The 20,756-nt window shown below is 37.1% G+C and overlaps 4 protein-coding genes across 10 annotated transcripts in view; 1 reads left to right on the top strand and 3 right to left on the bottom strand.

Moving 5' to 3' along the window:
- The window catches only part of LOC132204992 (uncharacterized), a 33,040-nt gene extending 27,732 nt beyond the window's left edge, over window positions 1-5,308 (bottom strand). Inside the window, exon 1 of the mRNA XM_059633786.1 lies at window positions 5,159-5,308. The gene's annotated coding sequence lies outside the window, so the exon portion shown is untranslated. The remainder of the gene's footprint in view (window positions 1-5,158) is intronic.
- A 2,294-nt stretch (window positions 5,309-7,602) lies between these two features.
- Window positions 7,603-11,312, bottom strand: LOC132202392 (methionine-R-sulfoxide reductase B1). Of its 6 annotated transcripts, none has more exons than XM_059629294.1 (4): window positions 11,186-11,312; window positions 10,327-10,423; window positions 9,864-10,036; window positions 7,603-8,804 (listed from the first exon to the last, which is right to left on the bottom strand). In XM_059629294.1, exons 2-4 carry the CDS (start codon window positions 10,419-10,421, stop codon window positions 8,614-8,616), a joined length of 459 nt encoding a protein of 152 aa, XP_059485277.1. In that variant the 5' UTR covers window positions 10,422-10,423; window positions 11,186-11,312; the 3' UTR covers window positions 7,603-8,613. The 6 variants fall into 6 exon arrangements, with proteins under 6 accessions (XP_059485277.1, XP_059485293.1, XP_059485259.1 ...); XM_059629310.1 differs by having other exon boundaries at window positions 11,054-11,188; XM_059629276.1 differs by lacking the exon at window positions 11,186-11,312 and adding an exon at window positions 10,799-11,179.
- On the top strand, window positions 10,420-14,769 carry LOC132202379 (cilium assembly protein DZIP1L). Of its 2 annotated transcripts, none has more exons than XM_059629262.1 (15): window positions 10,420-11,530; window positions 11,591-11,817; window positions 11,932-12,051; window positions 12,112-12,306; window positions 12,358-12,483; window positions 12,539-12,628; window positions 12,683-12,809; window positions 12,866-13,039; window positions 13,102-13,339; window positions 13,405-13,582; window positions 13,643-13,802; window positions 13,859-13,952; window positions 14,088-14,345; window positions 14,396-14,470; window positions 14,527-14,769. In XM_059629262.1, exons 1-15 carry the CDS (start codon window positions 11,419-11,421, stop codon window positions 14,630-14,632), a joined length of 2,280 nt encoding a protein of 759 aa, XP_059485245.1. In that variant the 5' UTR covers window positions 10,420-11,418; the 3' UTR covers window positions 14,633-14,769. The 2 variants fall into 2 exon arrangements, with proteins under 2 accessions (XP_059485245.1, XP_059485238.1); XM_059629255.1 differs by having other exon boundaries at window positions 10,421-11,530; window positions 14,085-14,345.
- Window positions 14,618-20,674, bottom strand: LOC132202371 (DNA polymerase alpha catalytic subunit). Its single transcript, XM_059629243.1, has 22 exons — window positions 20,547-20,674; window positions 20,202-20,399; window positions 19,662-20,143; window positions 19,486-19,604; window positions 18,991-19,291; window positions 18,763-18,939; window positions 18,513-18,701; window positions 18,248-18,452; window positions 17,910-18,193; window positions 17,672-17,853; window positions 17,500-17,618; window positions 17,309-17,439; window positions 17,037-17,252; window positions 16,683-16,986; window positions 16,489-16,628; window positions 16,235-16,440; window positions 15,913-16,177; window positions 15,683-15,857; window positions 15,507-15,624; window positions 15,135-15,453; window positions 14,995-15,073; window positions 14,618-14,940 (listed from the first exon to the last, which is right to left on the bottom strand). The coding sequence occupies exons 1-22, from the start codon at window positions 20,560-20,562 to the stop codon at window positions 14,786-14,788; spliced, it is 4,380 nt and encodes a 1,459-aa protein (XP_059485226.1). The 5' UTR covers window positions 20,563-20,674; the 3' UTR covers window positions 14,618-14,785.
- Window positions 20,675-20,756: the final 82 nt, after the last annotated feature.

Here is a 20,756-nt window from a genome sequence, read left to right as displayed (position 1 = left end):
AATAGCAATCATTTTATTACCGGTGCTGTTTTTTTGCGATTTTTTTTTATTTTTTTCTAAAATGAGACTCTCACGCTGTAATTTTTTAGCCGAATTCGTGCCTTGCCAATAAACATATATGGTCAGCCGTCGGCACATAAAGTAGCGCGAGCAATATCTCATACTACGCGAACACATGTCCATTAAGCGAGCAATTTTCCAAGCAAGTGCACCACACCCTTCGGCACACGGCAGTCCCCTCTCTGCGGAGCGAAGACTTCCGTTTGCAGTGTGGGCGTCGCGCAATGAAATCACCAGCTCGTTGCTCTAATAAAGGCTTCTATACAAAACGTTGAATATTCATACAGCGAGCACCGAATCCGTTCAAGCGCACTTTGCCATTATTGCGATTTGCCGGCGGCGAGAGAGGGACTCGCTCTTTTGAGATTGTTGACGTTCACTTCGAGAAAGGATTAATTCCCTAGCTCGGTTGCGTGTCGTCTTCTGGGAAAATCACGAATTTCATGCTCGCGCGTCAGAAAGCATTTTACTCACCGAGAGCCAAGGGTATTGCTAAATACAATTAAATCAACGGCTCACCGCCGAGGGAACTTTCATTGGCCATCAAGGTTGTCCAGTGTCTTTATTCGAACTTCTTGCTCCCACACATTTCACATTCCGTTCGCCCCGATTCGCTCTCTCAGTGGGCATTCAGACGCGGAATAATGTGCAAAAAAGTGGTCTGCGCCAAAATTTCTGTCTTATAGTTCATTCCATGAATAAAAAATTGTTTTTAATGTCTCTTAAGAAAATGTTGATTTCCTTGAGATCCTGGAAAATTACTGTAGGTTTAATTCAAATTTTAAACTTTCATCTTCAAAAATCTATAATCCCTTTTTAAACACTTAAATTAAAATTGATTATTTTTGTTTTCCTCTCTTGTACACTTGATTAGCTTTTTTCTCTGCTGATTGATATTACAAAAATTCACCGATTCAAACTAAATTCAAATTTATTCCAGAGAAGATAATCAAGGCCGTACTTGTCACATTTTTCTGCCTCTGTAGTTCCTTTACTATTTAAAAGTGGATGCTGACCCTGCACTGCATAGCCACTTTCAAGTATCACTTATTAAACGCTTCTTTCCGATTGAGTGCACTTGAAACGTATATCAAGTGTAGGGTCTTAATTAACACGGCATTGCAGTAAAGCAATTTATTCATCCAATGCATACTTTTGGATTGGAATCGTATATTTCTAATGACTTTATTTTATACCGACAATTTTCTGCTGTAAAACTCCTTTCAAATCGAATAAACGTGAGAAAAATCCACTTTTAATTGCAAATTGTGCGATTTTCTAAGAGGTGAAGGGTTGGATTTTTCAATTAAAACGGTACATCTCGTAACAACATGCACAATCACACTTGCATGCAAATCACGCGTGAACTTTCAAGCAGCTACTTAATTACAAAAATAATCCGTCGATTTCTCAGCAGTCGAAATTAAGTGCAAAATGCCTCAAGTAATTATGCAATTAAGCAGTGCCGGTGCACGAAATCTGGCATTAAAACGAGTTAAGTAATGTGAGGTCGGATGGCAAATGGAGGTGCCAATTAAAATTAACCTTTCCACCAGGCTGCAGCACCGCCGGCAAGAGACAAATAATAATTATCTATAAATTATCATCCCGCTGCGCCGGGAAAGGTGCAATAAAGCACTCCCTGGATGCATTTAAAATGCATACTCGAGCGTTGACCTTTTGCATATTGTTTCTTTCCAGTTTTCTTCCTAGAGTCAAAAGAGCGCAGCCCAGGCAGCGCCATAAATCTCTTTGCGATTTATATTGTTTGCCTTTTGCGCATTGGAGGAGGCGAGGTGCATTTTCTTCCGATTACGTGTCTGCACATGAAAGTGCAATCACATGTGTGAGAATTTCACACTTTGCTCGCGGATCGATGGCGTGGCGGCAAGAAAATGCACGTCAATTACGCGTCTAGTCAGTCGCCTTGATTATAGGCTGATTATCCGCTGCGAATTGAGGTTGTTTGAAGTTTATATGCGCAATTTAATAAATAAGTAGTGTCTGTGAGAGTGGGCAAAACTTGTTTGCAAATTTTGGCCGAAATATAGAAACGAGCATCTTTGTTCCGTTCACATTGTATTAAAAATGAATAAAAATTTTGTAAAGTTAAAATTTTCAGATTATAACTTTGAAACGAATAGGTTTTGCTGAAAAATCCGGAAAAATCTTTAAATATTATAGTTTTTGCATTCTGCATGTTCTTTTGTAAGATTTTTTACAATTAAATATTCTTACTACTTCTATTTTTCTTCGCCTTTATTTTTTTTTTTGAGGGCCTCTTCTGTTACAAATTATCCACTCGGTTTGGTAACTGTTGTTCCTGCTCCGGGAGCCCATTTTTTACAATTTTAAATAGAATCGTCTGGGCGTGCCGCGAAATTATACACAATTTGGTGTCAAGTTGCTTATTATGGAGTCGCCCGTTGGCCAGGTCGGCGACGCTGACACACACGTTGGATCGAGAACGGAGGAGTCGCTCCTACGCTCACTGCTCCATATTCAAATAATAAAAAATGGTATAACATCAACGTGGTACATCAAGATGAGTGATACCATACGGACTTTTAAACTCAAAGCCTAATTGTGAGCCATCCAAAAAGAAGTAGAAATTTAGGTTATTTGAAAAAATTATAACAGGATATGTACGAAGTTTAAAATAAAAGTGAGTTTTTATTTAAATCTTTTGGCTTTTTCAGAAGTCTACTTAAACATTTTCCCACGAGCGCAATTCAAATCCTGTTTAAAAGATATTAAATTCGATTCATATACATTTTCACTTCAGGCAGCGTGCCAATCAGAACTTTCAAATGAAAAAGGAAGACGTGCAGTCACCTGCCACTTTTGCCAAATCGTCCATTAATTTCACATCCGCAAACACCATTTATTTATATACGAGGGAGAGAAAAGTATATGTGCGTTTTATAAAGAGTGTGGCCTCTTTGCTGGTATGGCAAGGTAATTAAATAACGCCAGTCAGCACAATCCGCATGCTGAGATGCACCGAGAAAATAACAACAAAGAGTGTGACCTTCTTACCGCATGCATACGAAAATCTCACTAGCAAAGCGTCTGCTTGAAAGAATTCTTAAAAGTGGCTCCCATCCTCTTCCTTTGTACGAACCCGGCGCAGCTGCTGTTTTGCAAATAAATTTATACCATTTTCTTCCTTATTGTGGACGCCATGTGCGAATGATAATCGCTTTGAAAAGTGTGTTTCGCCAAAAGCTGCAGACGTCCGCCGACCGACAAAAGAGACGAGGAAAAGAAAAGGGGCAGTTTTTATGCCCAAATTAAAGCTCTTTAACACCATTGAAGATTTGAATTGTAAAACGTGATGGGTACAAAAGCTTTTTGCTGCGAAATCGTGACGACATACTTTTGGAAACATTTGCAATTACGACTTGTCACAAGAAATAATAGAATTTCTTCATTAAATTTAATCCTCTTTGAATTGCTCTTGATCTAAAATGCACTCTTGTACTTTCATTTTACTTTCTAAAGATTTTTTAGGAAAATTATTATTCCCAAATTTAATTATCTTTTATTTATAAATATAAATTCCGTGTAATACTAAAATTTAATTAAAATTTAATTTTTAAATTTATAGATTGAAATTATTTGGCATATTAAATGGTATATAAGAATTTGACAACATAATTTTTTTTGTGCTTCTTTATTACTTTAACGATGCGCGCTAACATTTGCATTAGCAGATATATTCAAATTTGGCTAATAAAAATCTCTAGTCGGTACTGACTGTTCTCCATGTCTTGTTTGCCGTGTTCTTTTTGTGGAGCGCAAGCAGACCAAATCGCGCTCAGCCTCGCTAATCACCGTTTGTGCAAATTCAGAAGCACTTTTTCGGTTTTGCGGAGATTTGCATGCTTGGCTGGCGAAAATGAATCGTCGGAACATCTCAAAACCTCCCAGGGCGCGATCAAACGCGAGAGGCAGTCGAAAGGCTTTTTTATGCAAAGGAGTTGGCGCACAATTAAAAGAGCACAGGGTTGTCCTTGACGAAGGACTTGTGGGATGAAAGGCGATTAAATTGTCCCTTGAAAAGAGAGAACGTCATCGAATTTAATGCTCTTATCCTATCACACCTGTATCCCTGATCTTAGGTGTCATTGCTAATAAATAAAAAATCTCTCCGAGTATTCCCTTGAAACGATAATCGATTAATTTTAGCAACTAAATATTAATTAATTATCTTTTGATCCCTTTTTTACATTTCACAAAAATTAAAAAAATCCTATAAATTCAAATATTTCTTTTAATTAAAATCTCCTTTAAAATTATAATTTTTTTTTAATAAAAGGCCTGAGTCTACCTCGCTTTAAAAAAAAACACTACCAATATCAACAACTCTTTGGTTGCTCCATTCCTAGCCCCATAAATTTCAAAGTCGTTCAGAGCCAATAGGCAAGCTTAGGTTACCCAACCGACCGAAAAATACATATAAGCACAAAGCTCAATTTCCCAATAGATCCTGCACAACACTGACCTGTGTGTTTTCGTTCTTGAGCCTACACCCAATTTTTTTCTCTAGAGCTTGGGGACGTGAGACACCTTTTTCCTCTTTTACGTGTTCTCTCTCCCGATTTTGACACACTAATGCAAGGTGATGAAATCTCAAGCAAGGATTCTTTCTCGAAAATCGTCAACTAAATTTTTCATGATCCTGCCCCCATACACGTTATCTATTACTCTATTTATCTCTCCTTGCTGGTGTTTACTTAAAACAATATTTATACGCCGTGTGTAAACAGAATTCGCCGTGAAAAACAATGCGGGCATTAAGAGGGAATTAGAGCTTTGCAGCGTTTTAGGAAGTGCGCCGGCTTAAAATGCTCTTTTTATCAAAAATGGCATCGATCATAAAAATGTTTTTGTTGTCGGGATGAAAATCAAATATGACGTTTGAGAATTTCCGTTCACATTTTATGAGTCATAATATTCCGATATTTCAAAAGAAAATATTATTTTCAAAAATTTTGCTTCAATACAATTAAGTTTCAATTCATATAACACTAACATTACAATTTTAAAAACTGAATTTTCACCACATAAAATTAATTAAATAAAATCTTATTACCTTCACTTGTCGAGGTTATCCAAACTTATGCAAAATTAAATCCACGAATTGTGAAAAAAACAGGGGCGAGTCCAAGAAACCGCACTAAAAGGTCACTCACACGAGACACAACGACTGACTGACTCACAGACGGCAGACTGACTTTCTTTCTCCGCCAACCTGCCAGCGATTCCCCTCGCCTGCCCCTCCCCCCCACCTGGCTGCAGTGCTCCCCTTGTACCTACCAATGCACACTCAACACTGCACATAGTGGTTTATTGCCAGTCCCCTATTCTATAGAGTATCCTCTTATAATAATTGTTTTAATCCCTCACCGGCCGCAACAAAGGGCCTTGTGTCCAGAATAAGGTTTTTTATGAGCGCGGTCATAATTATTGTAATTAAGCCGTTGAGAAAATGATCAGCGCTTATAGGGACTTGTAGGGTAGGGAGTGAGGCGTGCGAGATAAGTAGTAATTTAAAATTATCCGTTAATAATACAAAATATTTAACATTCTTCACTCCTGAGCCTTACTTCCAGTCTGAGGCACCTTAAATGATGCTACTTATAAAAGCCTCCTGCTCCTTAAAAAAAAACAAGTAAGAAAGGTTTTGTAAAAAATTATTTATATTCAAATATTTTATTAATTTTTTGATCCAATTTGTAAAATTTGTTGCATAATTGATAATATTTTTTTTTTTAAATTTATTTTTATTCCATAAATTTGTCTACATTTTTATTCAGTAGATATAAAATTGAATAATTTTAACAGGTTTAAAATTAAAATTTAAATAACGTTTATTTACGTATTACCAGGAATTTATATTTATACAATGTAAAAAAAATAAAGAGCTTCATTATAAAACTTTTTAGATAGTTTGTTTGATGGACTAAACAATCACAGAATTATTCATTTAAACAGTCTTGTAACTTTTAAGAAAATTTTCAGAGGCTTAATATCAAAAAACCAGTTAAGTTTTTGGAATGAAGGAAATGATAAAATCAATCACAATTATCTTGACATGCGGAGGATTTACTGAGATCAGCAGTCGCAAGACTGCCTGCGAAGCGGAGCCGCACACTTGAAAATCCAGTCGGGGCCCAAGGCATAACATGACCTGCTGCGAGTGGGACGACCAGAATGCGGTGTTATTATAAGGCCGAGAGCTAGTCGTATGCACACACACACTTTTAAACCATGCCATATCTGCTGAGCAAGTCTTGGCCGCGAGTAAAGTTCTTGTGTACTCAATGCATGTGGTGGTACAGGTGTACATATTAAATGAATAAATAATCACGGCGAGAGAGTGCTTTTTAAAAGTTAAAGTAAACCAACCCACGGGCTCTTTTCTCTCTCCAACGCATCAGCAGATGAGCCAAATATGCGCTTGTGACGATTTTTAAAAAAAAAAAATAATATGCACTCGGACTTGCTCTGCCACGCTTCACTGGGAAAATTATTCAGTTTGCATTTATTAATTATTTATGCGTTTGTTTTTCAAAGCATTTTATTATTAATTGCTCGGTGGAATGAAAACTGCCGCGGCGAGAAAAAGGAAAAAAATCAGCTCTAGAGCTTCTGAGTATAGTGGTCAGCTTCAAGCTTTTTTACTGCCGCGCGCTCTCGCGAGTTCAGGGACCTTACCTGGTCACGTAATGTGCCCATACAGAGTGGACCAGGCGAGCGGAAAGCACTTTTATATGCAATAACGAATACTAACCCCATCAATCATGCACCAATTTATGAAGATCGACGAGAGCGAGGCGAGGAGCCGAATTCGCAAATTACATCTGGACCGCCGGAATTTTCCTTTAGCCGTCGTTAAAAAATTGATGACGAGTGCACAGAGGCGGTAAGGTGGATGGCCTCTGCTCACGGCTTTGACCATTTAGGCAGTTTTTTTTTCAATAAAAAAATTGTAACATGGTTTACAAATTAATTTAAGTCTCAAATAAGAGTTAAGCTAAAAATAAATGACAATAATTTGTCTGCCTTTTTCTCACAATCAATAGAGCAGAAGAATTTTTTAAATCAGAATAATTTAATTTTTCTTACGTCTCTAAAACTTCTACAAAATGTTTGCTTAAAGATCACGAAACTTGCCTCTTGTTTTGCTGAATTATCAGCCAAATTGTTTGCTTATGGAATGGGCCTTGGGTCTTGTTTTCCATCCAGACCATGATGATAATTTTATTATTATAACGAATTATCTTATTTTATTTGTGTTTGCTTTCATAAAAAGAACGACACATGGTGAACCAAAATTATTATCAATCATAATATATTTAAAAAAATCATAAAATAAAATAAAATTATTAAGCAAACAAACCTCAAAGCTATGCAACTGTATGGGCAAACAAGGAGAGCGGGTTGCATAAATTTGAGCTATTTTTTTAACCTCTCGTCTTTAAGTTGTATTTCAATATTTTTGTAATTGTATTTCTCTTAATTAAAACAATTCACTTCAAAAATTGTGAGACTTTTATTAAAGGTTAAAAATATATATGATCAGATCATCTTCGCATACAGAAGTTTTAGGTTTTCAAATTATTACAAATCCATTTAAAATTTCAGAAAGTTATTCAAGTTAGAAATGAGTTTTTCAAGTTTTTCTGTTTTATTTTTTGTGCATGTAATAAGACATTATCAGATTACCACACTTCTATATATTTTAAAAAGTATCACTTCCAGAGTAGTTTATCATCACAAAGCAAGACATAAGTTTTTTATTTTACATTTATATTAAATTGGCAAGGACTTGACAAAATTGCGCAGTAAAAATCTTACTGAGTTTGATACAAGTGCTTAGTAACGATTTGTGCTTGTTTAGGAACAGGACACTTACAATGGAATTAATATGATATAAAATTAGGTAGAGAGCCAATGTCCGTAATTAGTGAAACTTTTCCAAAATAATTCATTATATTCAACAAGCAACAAAAATTGATTTATCAAACCTCAGGGCTGTTTAGGCAGATTTTTTATTGGTCTTTACATTCCCTGATTATTTTAGAGCTTGATTAGTGCAGCAATTAGACAGCCTGAAAAAAATATACCAGCCCAAAGGCATGGGAACAAAAACGTAAATACCTTCTATGATTCCACCTAACTCCACTGGCCGTATACAAAGCAATAAATAGTTATTTCCTTAAAAAGGAGGCCATTAGCAAGACATCTAACTAATTAATCAAAGCAACACATTCGTTTCTTAAAATATCTCAAATCACGTACACACCTAATCTTGTAAAATATGACTAGCGTTGCGTTAAAAACGTTTGCCGGGGTTTCAATATTTTGCCTTTCGTTCATCAGTTAATTGCTGGTTAAGTACAAGTTGTTAAAAATAAACTGTGATCATTTTTATGCTGATTTCAAAGAAACAAGTTGAATTGCAATCTGATTTAAATTATACATTTTAAATTTTTGGACGAATATGTAAAATTGATTGCAATTTTATTTTTCCTTGTTGGACTTTTACGAAGCTTCCTTCTTCTGGTCGGCATAGCTCTTGAAGTCGAGGGAGGCCGAGTTGATGCAGAAACGCTTGCCGGTGGGCCGCGGTCCGTCTCCGAAGACGTGTCCGAGATGGGCGTTGCACTTCAGGCAGCTCACCTCGGTGCGCACCATGCCTGGATTGGCGATGAGAAGCAGCAGATTGGCACCGACTGTTTTTCATTTTGTTTGGGGGTCGGGAGGGATCAATTGAGAGTGTGTGAGCACCATTCACCCCCAGGTGAGGAGAAGGAAAAAAAGAGAACAAAATATTTTGCGTCAGAACCAAAAGAATCTTTCGACTAATCCCCCATATCAAAACTACTACACTGCATGCAACACCACTAATTCAAGAGTTAATTAAAAAATTACATGTTCTGGTAAATAATAATTGACCAGGGTCATCGGTTTGACAAAAAGAGTCAACTAGGATTGAAATTTATGGGCTTCTCAATTATACTCGAGTTAAATTAAAACTTTGTAGAAAAATATTACAAAAAAAAATTAAAAGAAATGTTACCAGCAATTTTTGAATAAAAAAAGCTATATGTTTTTTTTTTTAAATTTCCAATAAAATTCTGAGTCCTGCAAGCCAATTTTTTAAATTACTTAATAATTTTTTAACTGAAAATTTAGATTTTTCAGTTCTTTTTTTAAATTAACAGGAACAAAAAAATTAATTCTTACAAACTTTCAACTTTCAAGTACATTATAATTTAAATAATAACGTTGATCAATGAGCAAACAGGGTTATGAATTAATTGTCAGTCGAAAACAAACACGATAAGGATAATTATTGTTTTTATGAAGATTATTAAGAGATTAAAAATGAATTTCATGCAAAAATCTTGAAATTGCACAGTTTTAGAAAACAAGATAAAAAAAAAACGCTTAAAGGGCTTTTTGATAAATAATACCTCTTAGTGTCCTTAAATATTAGAATGCTTTTTTTAAATCTCATTTTTTGGCAATTTCTGAAAATACTGCAGGAAACTTTTAGTATTTGTGAACGATTGTGAATAATTTTAAATTTATTTAAAAAAAAAATAATATTTAATATTCTTGGAATTAATATTATTATTCCATTTCTGGCCATTCAGTACTTTTCTAGCAGAGGCAAAAGGAATGTAAAAGGCGTAACATGTGGAAGACTTACAAAAATACCATGCTCTCGTGCCACACATTGGGAGAAACACAGGGGCCAATTTACTAAGGTCAATAATTATGCTCACCGTGGGATGTGTCTTTCGTCAGTTTGACTTTGCCTGAGTCAAGGACGTCGTTGAATGCAGGCCACCCGCAGCCGGACTCGAATTTTGTGTCGGAGGAAAATAGGGATTCATGGCAGACGACACAATAATAAGTGCCCCCCTCACTGTGTTTGTTGTATTTGCCGGTAAAAGCTCTGGAATGAACAAAATAATGAAATAAATAATTAAAAAACCAATTCAAAAATTAAATTTTTTTAGAAAGGAATAGTGAATTTAAAGAGATGTGTCTAAACATTTTTTCTTTATTAATAAAAATATTTTTCTTAAAAAAGTCTTTTAGATTGTTCTGGAACAATTAAGAATATTTTTAATTTTAATTGCCGAAATCGTTGAAAAATTCATAATGGATTTTTTTTTAAATCAAAACTATTAATTTTAATTAAAAAATGACACTAAAACAATTTCATCTTTATAATTTCAATACCTCTCAGTTCCTCTTTCCTGAGTGACGTGATACTGCATCGGAGTGAGTCTCTTCTTGAGCTCTTCTTTGGAAAAGACCTCATTTTCCGAAGCCATTCCTAAAACAACAGGCATTTTAGCCAAAAGTTTGGAAATAATTCAACTGCAGAAGAAGAATAAAATTGTATGTAATCGAATATAATCCGTGCGCTCGGCCAGGCAGTCTGTGAACGAATGAGCGGAATAAGAGGCACCTTGACGTTTTCAAAGGCAAATTAAGACGACGACGATTAATAACAACATGAACGACTCCGAACAAGGTTAGACTCCGGCAAAGACGTTCCTTGTATGGCGAGAATAAATATTCAAGTACGCGTATTATTGTTATATAAAAGCGCGTGACCCACATAAAAAACAACGTGCGGTTTCAGGACCAAAACCGCACTTCTGTCACATTGAAATGAAAAGTTTGAAATTCAAATCTTTTTCCTTACCACGGACAGGCGGGTTAACCGAGGAAGACTGATTGCCCATGGTTATTAAACTGGCAGAAATCGGCCAACTTTTAGGGTTAGAAATAGCAAAAGCGATTCGGCGGCAGGTGTTATGCAACGACAGCAGTTTGAAGGTTGCGCGCAGCATTCCAAAAACACAACTAAAAGGTTACGAATGAACTTGGAGCGAAGGTCAAAACACTCCTTCGGTCCAGGAAGGGCCTGTTTTTGAGATGCCTCCGGCTAAGGGCAAACCTCGGAAACGAACGTTTTCTGCTGCTTTTTCGGGCGACGATTGGGACAAAAAGACAGAAGTGATAAGACTATCGAAGGCCGAGTGTTTTGATTACGCAACGAGTAAAATTCAATGAACTTTTCGTAACTTACTCGGACTCCGGCAGCTTCACGCACAAAATAACATTGCCCGTGACGTAATTTTTACTATTAATCCTTTTTTATTATTCATTGAAGCCGCGAGTGGAGGCACCTGTGAGCGGAATGTGGAAGCTTTCAAAACTGTTTACGAACAATTCGGCAGGCATGCGCGCTAATATTCAAATTTGACACTTCTCACGTTTTCTTTGTTGACACTCGGATTCGAATTTCCAAAATTCCCGAAAATGTCAACCCATTTTTCGAGCAGGTTGACGAATTTCGAGTTTGTGAAAGGTGTCAAAGATTCAGGGTTTACCTTCAAATCGTACAAAGAGAAAGCAGATCTTACTCGAATTGGTAATATTATTATTTTTACTTATTATTCTTGTACGGGCGTTCAAATCTCTTTTATTTCAGCGCACTTAGACTTGGACAGGGTCGCTCGAGACCTGGACATCTCTGTTTTGCAGGAATATGTTGGCACTTTAGTCAACTGCGACCTGAGTGATCTGAAAGGGGTCGACCCTGGCCTTTCGAAACTTCTGCACCTTGCCCAATTGTGTGTTGATTACTGTCTCTATTGCCAAGATTTTCTCGCAAACAGTTTGTCAGCGCTGGAAAATGTCCACGAAGAAGTTCTGAAGGTGAAAAATTATTTTTTAATTTGTGACTGAAAATTTTCTGATAATAATAATATATTATACATACATATAATTCAGTCTCACTTTTTTTGATTTATTTTTACTATTTATTCACAGGAATTGCAGGCAGCAAAAAAAGAAAATAGGAGTTTGAAGGATAAGTTGAAAAAAGAAACGAAACGAAAAAGGTTATTGACAGAGCAAAAGGAAAATAAAATTCTAGACTCATTCTATGAGGTATTTTTAGCTATTTATTAAATTAAATTTTTTTCTTTTATAATTTTTTTTCTTTAACAGTGTTCCCAATGCAGAAAAGTTTATTCTAGTCAAGAGTTCTTGCAAAGTCACATCCAAAGAAGGCACAGCATTGAAATAGAAACTGCTGACAAATCCAAAGAAATGCTGCAAGAGCTTAAGGCTGAGATTGAGTCCCTCCGAAGGGATCTTGTCAAAGAAAAGGAGGCTGCTCTTACATCGTTTCAGGATAATAAAGTAATTTTGCATTCATGTTGTAAGATAAATGATCTCATTTAATTATTTTAGAGTGAATTATATCTGAAGAGGGAGGAAGCCTTATGGGCTGAAATCGAAAAGTCCCAAGCCGAGCAACGAGCCAGACATCAGGCCGAAATTGCAGATCTCACAGCTAACTTCCAGCTGCAGCTAAAAGTAATTTTATTTTTTATTTTTTTGTCAGTTGAAATATATTAAAAATTTATTGTAGCAAAGCCTGGCAGACCTTGCCACTAATTTGAGCAAAAGTGATTTAAATATTGAAAACATTCCAAAAATGCAGACCTCAAATGCTCTTCAGGTAACTTTAATGTGTAATTCAGATCATTTGCACTGACTTTCAATTTTAATTAAGGTCAAAATTCAGGACATAAAAGAAGAAATGAATGATTTGTGGCAAAAAAAGCTCGACCAGCAGGAACACTGGTTCAGATCAGAAAACTCAAAAGTGATGGATCAACTCATCAAAATGCAAGAGCGAGGTAAATTATGCTCTATAAGAAGAAGAATGATTATAAAAATTGATCGATTCAATCAGAGGATCTGCGGTGGTCTGAAATAAGAAAGATACAAAATGAGCCAAAGACACTCCCTATTGAGCGTCCTCAAACTTTTGATGCGCCTGTTCCTGCAGCCAGACATAAAAAACTCCAGCGCCAAATGACTACGACAGTTTCAAAACTGGAGTTCAAAGCACCAACTCCCTCTGCTCGTATTTATATAATACACTTTTTTTTCCAAATGAAAACTTGGAGTTTTTTTGTTTTTTCACAGCTCTGCTATCCGACCAAATTTTTGACGAGAGTACTGCTGAAGAGACTGAAGAAAGCAGTGCTGCCCAAGAAACAAGCCAACAGAAACCCCAGAATTTTGTTCTGTGCACCCCAAAAACGGTGCCTTCTAGACCGAAATCAGCAACAGGCGCCTACAACCAGGAAACGATGGAAAGCACCAGTGGCAGTGAAGAGGAAACAACAGACAAGAGCGACGACATTGACGCTACTTTAAAGGAGTATAAATTTATTAAATTGCTTGAATCGTTAAAATAGTTAAATAATATTTTACTTAATTTATTAGAATGAAGGAAGCGATCCAACAGAATCCAGTTTTGATTGAGTCCTTGAAAAACGAAGTTGAAACTCAAGTTCAAGAAAAGTTCAATTCGGTTGGGTTATTGAGTGACGAGGGTTTGAACCGCAAGGAGTTTCTGTCTGTGAGCAACCAAATGAAGGAGCAGCGCAAAGACTCGGAAAAGGTAGGAATCAAACTTTATAGTTAAAAAAAGGTTAAATAATCAATTCATGCCTTCTTTTAGCAATTTAGTGGTTTTTGGAAGATAAGGAAGAGTATTGAGAAAAAAGTGGAAATAAAAGCAAAAGAAAATATGGCTGAAATCTGCAATGATTCCAATGTGAAACCAAGCAAATTGAAGCAGCACCCTGGATTCTTTGCCAAGCTGACCAAGAGATATAACAGTAATAATTTCCTAGTTTAACTCAATTTTAATACAATCAGACTGACCGCAATACAGAGAAAGGGAACAAGTCCAAATCCGACACACAGATTTTTACCTCGACACCTGTGAAGAAAGGTGCCGAGTCTCCAGGTGCAAGCATCTTAAAGGCGTAATAAAATTATTAATTGTGTTATTATTGCATGACTGTTTTGTTTGTTAATAAAAATATATTTAATCTCCATGCATGTTGCCATTTAAAATTAAACATGTTTTTCCTAAATTTGTTTGTTTTTTCTTCTAGAAGCAAAAGCAATTTGAGGGCAAGCAGTGAAGTTTTAAATGAAAAAAAGGCAAATGAGCAACGCAGCACAAACACTGATATGCGCCGTGCACAATCTTTGCCAAGTAGTAAATTTGTTACTTTTGATGAGGAAGAAGATGAAAACAAAGAAAATAATACTTGGGACGAAGATACCCTCTCTAAAGCAACAATGTCAGAGACTAAGATTGAAGTTAAAAAAATTGGGCAAGGAAATTTCAACCCATTCATTACTTCTTCAAGGTTGGCTTCCATATTTCTTATTTGGTAAAACTAATTAAATGGAATTTCAGTATCACCAAATCATCCGAGAAACCTGAACTAGACTTAGACGAGCTCGAAAAGGAGATAGATTTTAATTTGAAGAAGTAGTTTATCTCACTATTCCAAAAATCCTCATTTTTTAACATTATTTTACTCGCAGCACATTCAAAATCGGAGAATCCAATAGAGCCAATTCAAAGATTGCCAAAGCAGATTTAAGTTTACCCGTCAGTGATGACAACTCTTGGGATTTGGAAGACATCTAACTTATGTTACGTTAAGCGAGAATTTTATTTAATTTATTATACAATGCCGTAGTTCATATTCATGTAGTCATCAGCGTAGGAAAAATAAATTGTGTTTAAAATTGGTGATTTAAAAAGGTAAAAATTCACCTATTTTCTGCTATATACCAACCCTTATAACAAAGTTTTGTGGAGTGCCGACTTCTTTACTTGCAGCTTTTTGAAAATGTCCGTGAGATCCAAAATGCAGTATGAACTCAAGCTAATGGTTTTGTCGACTTGGTTCTTGAGTGTCAAATAATAAGCATCAGCATCTTTTTTTAAGTCACCTAAAGCAATCAGCAGCATGAGTATAAAAATGTTTAAAAAAAGGCTAGGCTTACGTTTCAAATTTGGGTACTTGCTGAGATTGAAAAGGTATCTGTAGAAGTAAATTTGCTGATGCAAATCATGTTCCGTGTACTAGAATACAATTTAGAGACATAAGTTAATGAATGACAAATGCAAAAAAATAATAATATACCTCTTTGTACATAACGCCCTGTTCACACTTTCTGCACACTGGGTTGCCCTTTTGAAGCTTGTTTCCAACCACTTTGGTCCTAAATTTGCAACGAGGATCTTCGCAAACCATCCAGCCTTCGTAGTACTTCACAATGTGGCTTCTGATTGCGTTGGAAAGGCAATTTTGCAGGTATGGTAAATTGTCAGAGGGCTTGGTGGTGCAGTCAGGGTTGGGGCACTTTTCCAAGACTAATTTTGGTGGTTTGGCATTTTCCAAGAAAGCCGAACGCATTTCGATGGTTGATTTACACGATGGGTTCTTGCACTTAAATTTAAAGCTGCAAAAAGTATACAATTGAGGCCTTATTAAGATTTTTATTCACTACATTACCTGTCACAATTCTTGAAACGTTCTTCTTCAGAAAGACAGAACTGGCTAATTTGCTTGTAACCGTCATCCTCGTCCTCATCTCGCTTCATAGCTTGGCGGTACAAGGTTGCATCAAGACCTAGATATACGATTTTCAAGTAAGATAATATTTATTTAGTTTCATAACTCAAAAATACCAAGGCACTCGGCAACTCTGACAGCATCGGTTCCTTCTAGACATTCAATTAGGCGAGTGACAACAGGATGAACCTGTTGAGCAAGGTAATAGTCGATGTCAACCTTTAAGGCTGGATTTGCTTTGATTTCGTCCAGGTGGTAGCCTCTTTGGGTTGGGGGAAGATCACTTCCATCCTTTAAGTATACACATTAAATTTATAGTAACATCCATTAATTCAATTTAACTTACTTTGCAGACAACATAGTGAACAGTGTCACCCTGTTTCAGTTTTCTGCCTCCTTTTGAATTGAGTCTCATGGCAACAACAACGTGAGGAAGACCTTTCTTGTCAGAATATTGCTCTGGTGGTCTGGTGAGGGTTTTGGCAATGGCCAATTGTTGCAAGGGAACTTCACCCCTCTCCAACTGCCCTCTGATCTCGCTGAGTCGGTCATGCAGTTTTTCGATTCGTTCATCCGCGTTAACGTCTCCAAGCATAAGGTCAACGACAAACCTTTCAGATTTGATTTATTCAAAATCAAAATACTATTAATTTAAAAAAAAAACGTACTTTCCAACTGTGACAGCCATTGGGGCCCAGTCTCTGCGCACAATATCTAGACCCTTCAACTCCTGCTCAGTTTTGAATTTGCCATCTGGCAGTCTGGCAATTGTCAAAGCTGCGTATTTCTTCTTCTTCAGCAACAATAGATATTTGAAGATTCCATCGATGTCCAATTCCAACTGCCTGTACATTTTGTTGACCTCCGCTTTCACCTGTACAAAAATAATACAAATCTGAATTTTTAGGCTGTACAAAATTACCTTGAATCCAAGTTTTTGAACTTCATCAAAGTTTGTACTGCGGGTATTTATCATGATGGAATCTGTGTCTCCGTAAACTACATCCAAGCCCATTTTTTCCACAAGGCTCTTGGTGTTCATCAGAATGTCACGGCCCTTGGCTAATAAAACAGTACATTTTAAACTACAAAATAATGCAACTTGTATAGCTATACCTGTGACGAGAGCGGCCAGATGCTTGGCGTAAAAGCGCGAGTGAGAGAAACCAAGACAACCATACATACTGTTGGCAGTCAGTTTTAGAGCCATTTGTCTAATATTTAGTTGCATTTTTTCTTCAGGCTTGGAAACACCCTTTGCCAGAATGCCCTTCACAGCTTTTCGGCTTTCGACCAGCTTCCTGATTTCAGTTGGGAGCACTCCAGGTGCTGCTTTTTGAGCTGACGATAAGCAAGCTAGTAGCTCGTCCAATCCGTCATTTTCCTCTTCAGGTTCTTCTTCATCATCATTATTCTTTTTCTGGAGAAAATGAAATTATAAAATTAAGTTTGAAAAAAAAATATAATTACCTTAGGGGCTTTGTTTGGAATTTGGTTTAGAAGCAGTGTTGTAAAGCAAATGTTGTATTCTTGAATAATGCTGGGGTAAAGTGAGTTGAAGTCCATCAGCAAAATGTAAGAATCGTAAAAGCCCTTTTTGGGCTCCAACACAAGTCCGCCAGAATAAGCAGCCTTCTTCCTGCGGCTCTTCTTGCTGCCGCCACCTCCGCCTTCCTCATCCTCCTCCTAGACAAACAAATGGAATATCAGTCTGCTTTCTAGCTGTCCATGAGGAAACTTACAACTGCGGCTACTGGTTTCTTGCCATAAACCTTGTCCGGCACAATATACCCTCGCTCGTTGAAAGCGTGGAGCAGCAGAAACTCATTTCGTTCAGAGCGACCACCCATGAGGGTTCTCGACATCACATTGCCTTTTAAGTAAATTATTATATTAAACAAAAAAATCTCCCTTGATGCAATCACAGACTTACCAGCAATGTTAGTGATTTGCAGTGCAAGAGGAATTGCATTGATTTCCGTCATGATTTTCAAAATATAAGCTGCGTCCTGCATACTGGCACAAATGAGGTTTCTCAGAGCTGCACCAGTGCTGAAATTTTGCAGGATTTTAGAAAATCTTTAATATATTAATCTCCGATTTACTTGTAACTGTTTCGGATTTCCTCAACGTTGTAACGAGCTCTCTGGTTCTCAGATATTTTTAAAATGTTCTCACACAGGGTATCTAAATCATAGCTTCTAGCCTTAATCAATTCTTGAGCCGACAGTTTTATATCACAAACAAGTCTGCCACTGACAGCTGTTTTTGCTTGGTATGACTTGTTCTAAAAAAAAATAACATTAAAAGATTTTTAGATCAATAGTCAATTAAGAAACTTACACCATGAGTATCCATTTTATTAGCTCTTCTTAGCCTTCCAAGGCGGGACCAATTCTCAACTTTCAGAATGGAAAGTCGAGTCATCAGGGTTGGAAGGTCAAAGTTAGCAATGTCATGGCCAATCAACAAATCAGGGTCAGCCTTGAAAAGCAGAGTCAGCAGCAAGGAGAGAAGGGCTCGTTCAGACTCGACTTTGTGCAAAGTTGTCGATTTGAAGTTTGACGTTTTGCCCAGGGAGGTGTTATAGTCAAAAGGCCACTTTCCTTCAGTTGGTTTTGATACAACTAAACAAAAAGATTTCAGTTTCATGTAAAATGCAAGTATTAAAAAAAACTCACTGCAAAAGTGGTTCTGGAATGCTTGTTTTGGTGGTGGCTGGTCGACTGCATAATTATTGCTGACCAGACAACTTGCCATGACTATTTCGTTGTGCATGGTTTTGGGGTTGACGGTGATCTTCAGGTTCAGAGTCATGGCCACAAGAGGAGGTGGAGCTCTTTTTTCAGCATACACGCACACATTGTCCAAGTCGTCCACAGTCATCTTAATTATTTATGCGACATTTCAAATTTTTCTTGATTAAATTAAAAACAAATAATTTACCTCAAGTTTGCACCAACTGACTGGATTATTCACTTTAGTGGCGCCTTTAATGTCCAGCCAGCAGGGCCCTTTCAACTTTCTTTGCAGCAGAAAAGTCTCCAAGCTAGAAGTATTTGTGCCAAATGCATCACTGAATGTGTTTCCACTCAAGTCACTAGGCAGGTTTTCTTTTGTTCCTGGATATACAACCTGAAAGGAGACCAATTTTAATTAGCTTTTCTACAGTTATCTCAGATTTTAGTGATCTGACCTCAAGGTATTCAGCTTCAATTGGAATTCCTGGCTTATCAAAGCAATAATTTTTGGTGACGGAGCGAGACTTGAACTCCAGGATACTGTACTTGCTGGCAACGGTTGAGCTAAACTCCTTGTAGACATCAGCAATGCTAACTTCCTCATCGGTTTCCTTGCCTTTCTCCAGTTTGTACTAAAAATCTTTTATTAAGGAAAGAAACCAAAGAATATTTCCATTTCTCACTTGTCTTGGAAGGAGGAAAACGTGTTTTTCAATGTTGCGGACGATGAGACAAGTGCTAACCCAAGCCGATTTCCCTTCATCACCAATACTAGACTTGACTTTTCCAAAAAGATACACCACACCTGGGTGCTTGAATGGGTCTTCAAAGGCGTCCCACCAAAACATACGCACTACATCATTATCGTCATCATCTTTCTCAGTCGGCAGTCCACTATCCGTAAATTTTACTTCAGAGGTTGAGACATCCAACTTGGACTCTTCTTCAACATTTTCTGTCATGGTGCTCCACTCACTCTCAGAACTGAAAAAGGGAACAATAATTTTAAAAAGCATATTGCAGATTTACACTATCAGAGAATGTTTGCTTTTAATTAATTTAATGTTTAATTAATTCTTTTGTGAGCCAGAACAAACAAACAATAATAACAATTAATACCAGATTATCAAAAAGTCTATCCAGAATTAATGTAATTTTGAGCAAAAAAAGTAACATACTTGACTGGTACTGGTGCATCCTGCTTCACGTTCAAAACTTTCACTTCGATTACAGCTTCCATCTGTGACTCTTGAGTCTCTGGGATAATTAGCTGGCTCTCTTCAACTTTGATATCAATCTAAAATTAATTAATTTTCAAATATTAACAAAACACTTATGATATAATGCATCAAACCTCAGCAAAATCTTGGTCGGTGAAGCCATCCATCGAGTCCGGGTCTTCGATGAATTGTGAAGGTGGCACCTCGTCCAGAGGCTCATCTTTGATTGTCATCTGAGGCACCACAACTGGAGGTTTTACAGCTACTCTTGTAGGTCGAGAGGCTGGAGCTGGAGGAGGAGGCTGAGGAGGTCTTAGTGTCCGCTGCAAGGGCTTTGGGGGTGCAGGTGCTAAGGGTTTGGCGTCCAGGTCTTTCATTAACTCTCCCAAAACCTCATCATTTTCAATATTGACGTCCTCCACCTTCTTCTTCTTTGGCTGCATGTTAGCCAGCATGTGGCGGATGTTGCCACTACCCTTGGCGCTTTCAGCGTCATCCTGTTGTCTACTTTTCCTCTTTCGGTCACCTCCCTTGCTCTTCGACTGCTTGGCTATCGACTCTTCATCCAAGTCGTCATCAAAAATTTCACGGCCATCCTCGACATAGCCACTGCCCTCTGAGAAATGTTTACATTTTTATTAATAAGATTCCTCCGTTAATAATTAGGAACCAACCATCCACGATCCAGTCATCGCACTGCCTGTCCAAGACCCTCTTGCTGTACTCCTTTTCATCGACCAGGTCGTAAACATTGTTGACTTGGTGTTCAAGATCGGCCTTGTGCTTTCCTCCCTTCTGCTCCTTCAACCTCTGCAATGCAGCGAACCTGCCGTGCTTATCACTCTTCTGGCGACGGGAACGTGACGAAGCCACTACGGACAGATTTAATTATAATTACTCCATAAACGATCTGGACAAAAAAAAATTAAAACTGAGGATGCTTAAATTTTCGAAAAATTTCGTTTGAATAGCTATAGTTATGCATAGTTTTTTGCTAAATTATAAGAAAATACGCTTACCGCTTTCGTCGCCCATTGTAGAATCGAAAAAATTTTGCTTAAACCTTCAAAACTTGCAAATTCCAGAGAAGAAAAAATAAAAACATCTGTCCCAATATTAGCATACGTGCATGGGCGCCAAAATAATCTTGCCGCTAAAAAACCAGGTGGCGCCGATCGTCATTTGTTTGAAAGCGGGAAATTGATTTTTGCAAAATAATTTTTTCCAAA

This window comes from Neocloeon triangulifer, unplaced genomic scaffold, assembly GCF_031216515.1.
Source record: "Neocloeon triangulifer isolate White Clay Creek 2 clone unplaced genomic scaffold, ASM3121651v1 ptg000002l, whole genome shotgun sequence".
Taxonomy (NCBI): Eukaryota; Metazoa; Arthropoda; class Insecta; order Ephemeroptera; family Baetidae; genus Neocloeon; species Neocloeon triangulifer.
This window is presented reverse-complemented; position numbering and strand designations above follow the sequence as displayed.

Coding starts and splice junctions, on each gene's coding strand:
- LOC132202392 (XM_059629276.1), bottom strand. CDS start 10,946: ATGCTGCGCGCAACCTTCAAACTGCTGTCGTTGCATAACACCTGCCGC. Junction 10,424..10,798: donor GGTTAACCCGCCTGTCCGTG/GTAAGGAAAAAG, acceptor CTGTTGTTTTAG/GAATGGCTTCGGAAAATGAG. Junction 10,037..10,326: donor CAGGAAAGAGGAACTGAGAG/GTATTGAAATTA, acceptor TGTTCATTCCAG/AGCTTTTACCGGCAAATACA.
- LOC132202379 (XM_059629255.1), top strand. CDS start 11,419: ATGTCAACCCATTTTTCGAGCAGGTTGACGAATTTCGAGTTTGTGAAA. Junction 13,040..13,101: donor AGCACCAACTCCCTCTGCTC/GTATTTATATAA, acceptor GTTTTTTCACAG/CTCTGCTATCCGACCAAATT. Junction 13,803..13,858: donor GCTGACCAAGAGATATAACA/GTAATAATTTCC, acceptor ACCGCAATACAG/AGAAAGGGAACAAGTCCAAA.
- LOC132202371 (XM_059629243.1), bottom strand. Junction 17,440..17,499: donor GCAAATCACTAACATTGCTG/GTAAGTCTGTGA, acceptor TTTACTTAAAAG/GCAATGTGATGTCGAGAACC. Junction 16,178..16,234: donor ATGGCTGTCACAGTTGGAAA/GTACGTTTTTTT, acceptor CAAATCTGAAAG/GTTTGTCGTTGACCTTATGC.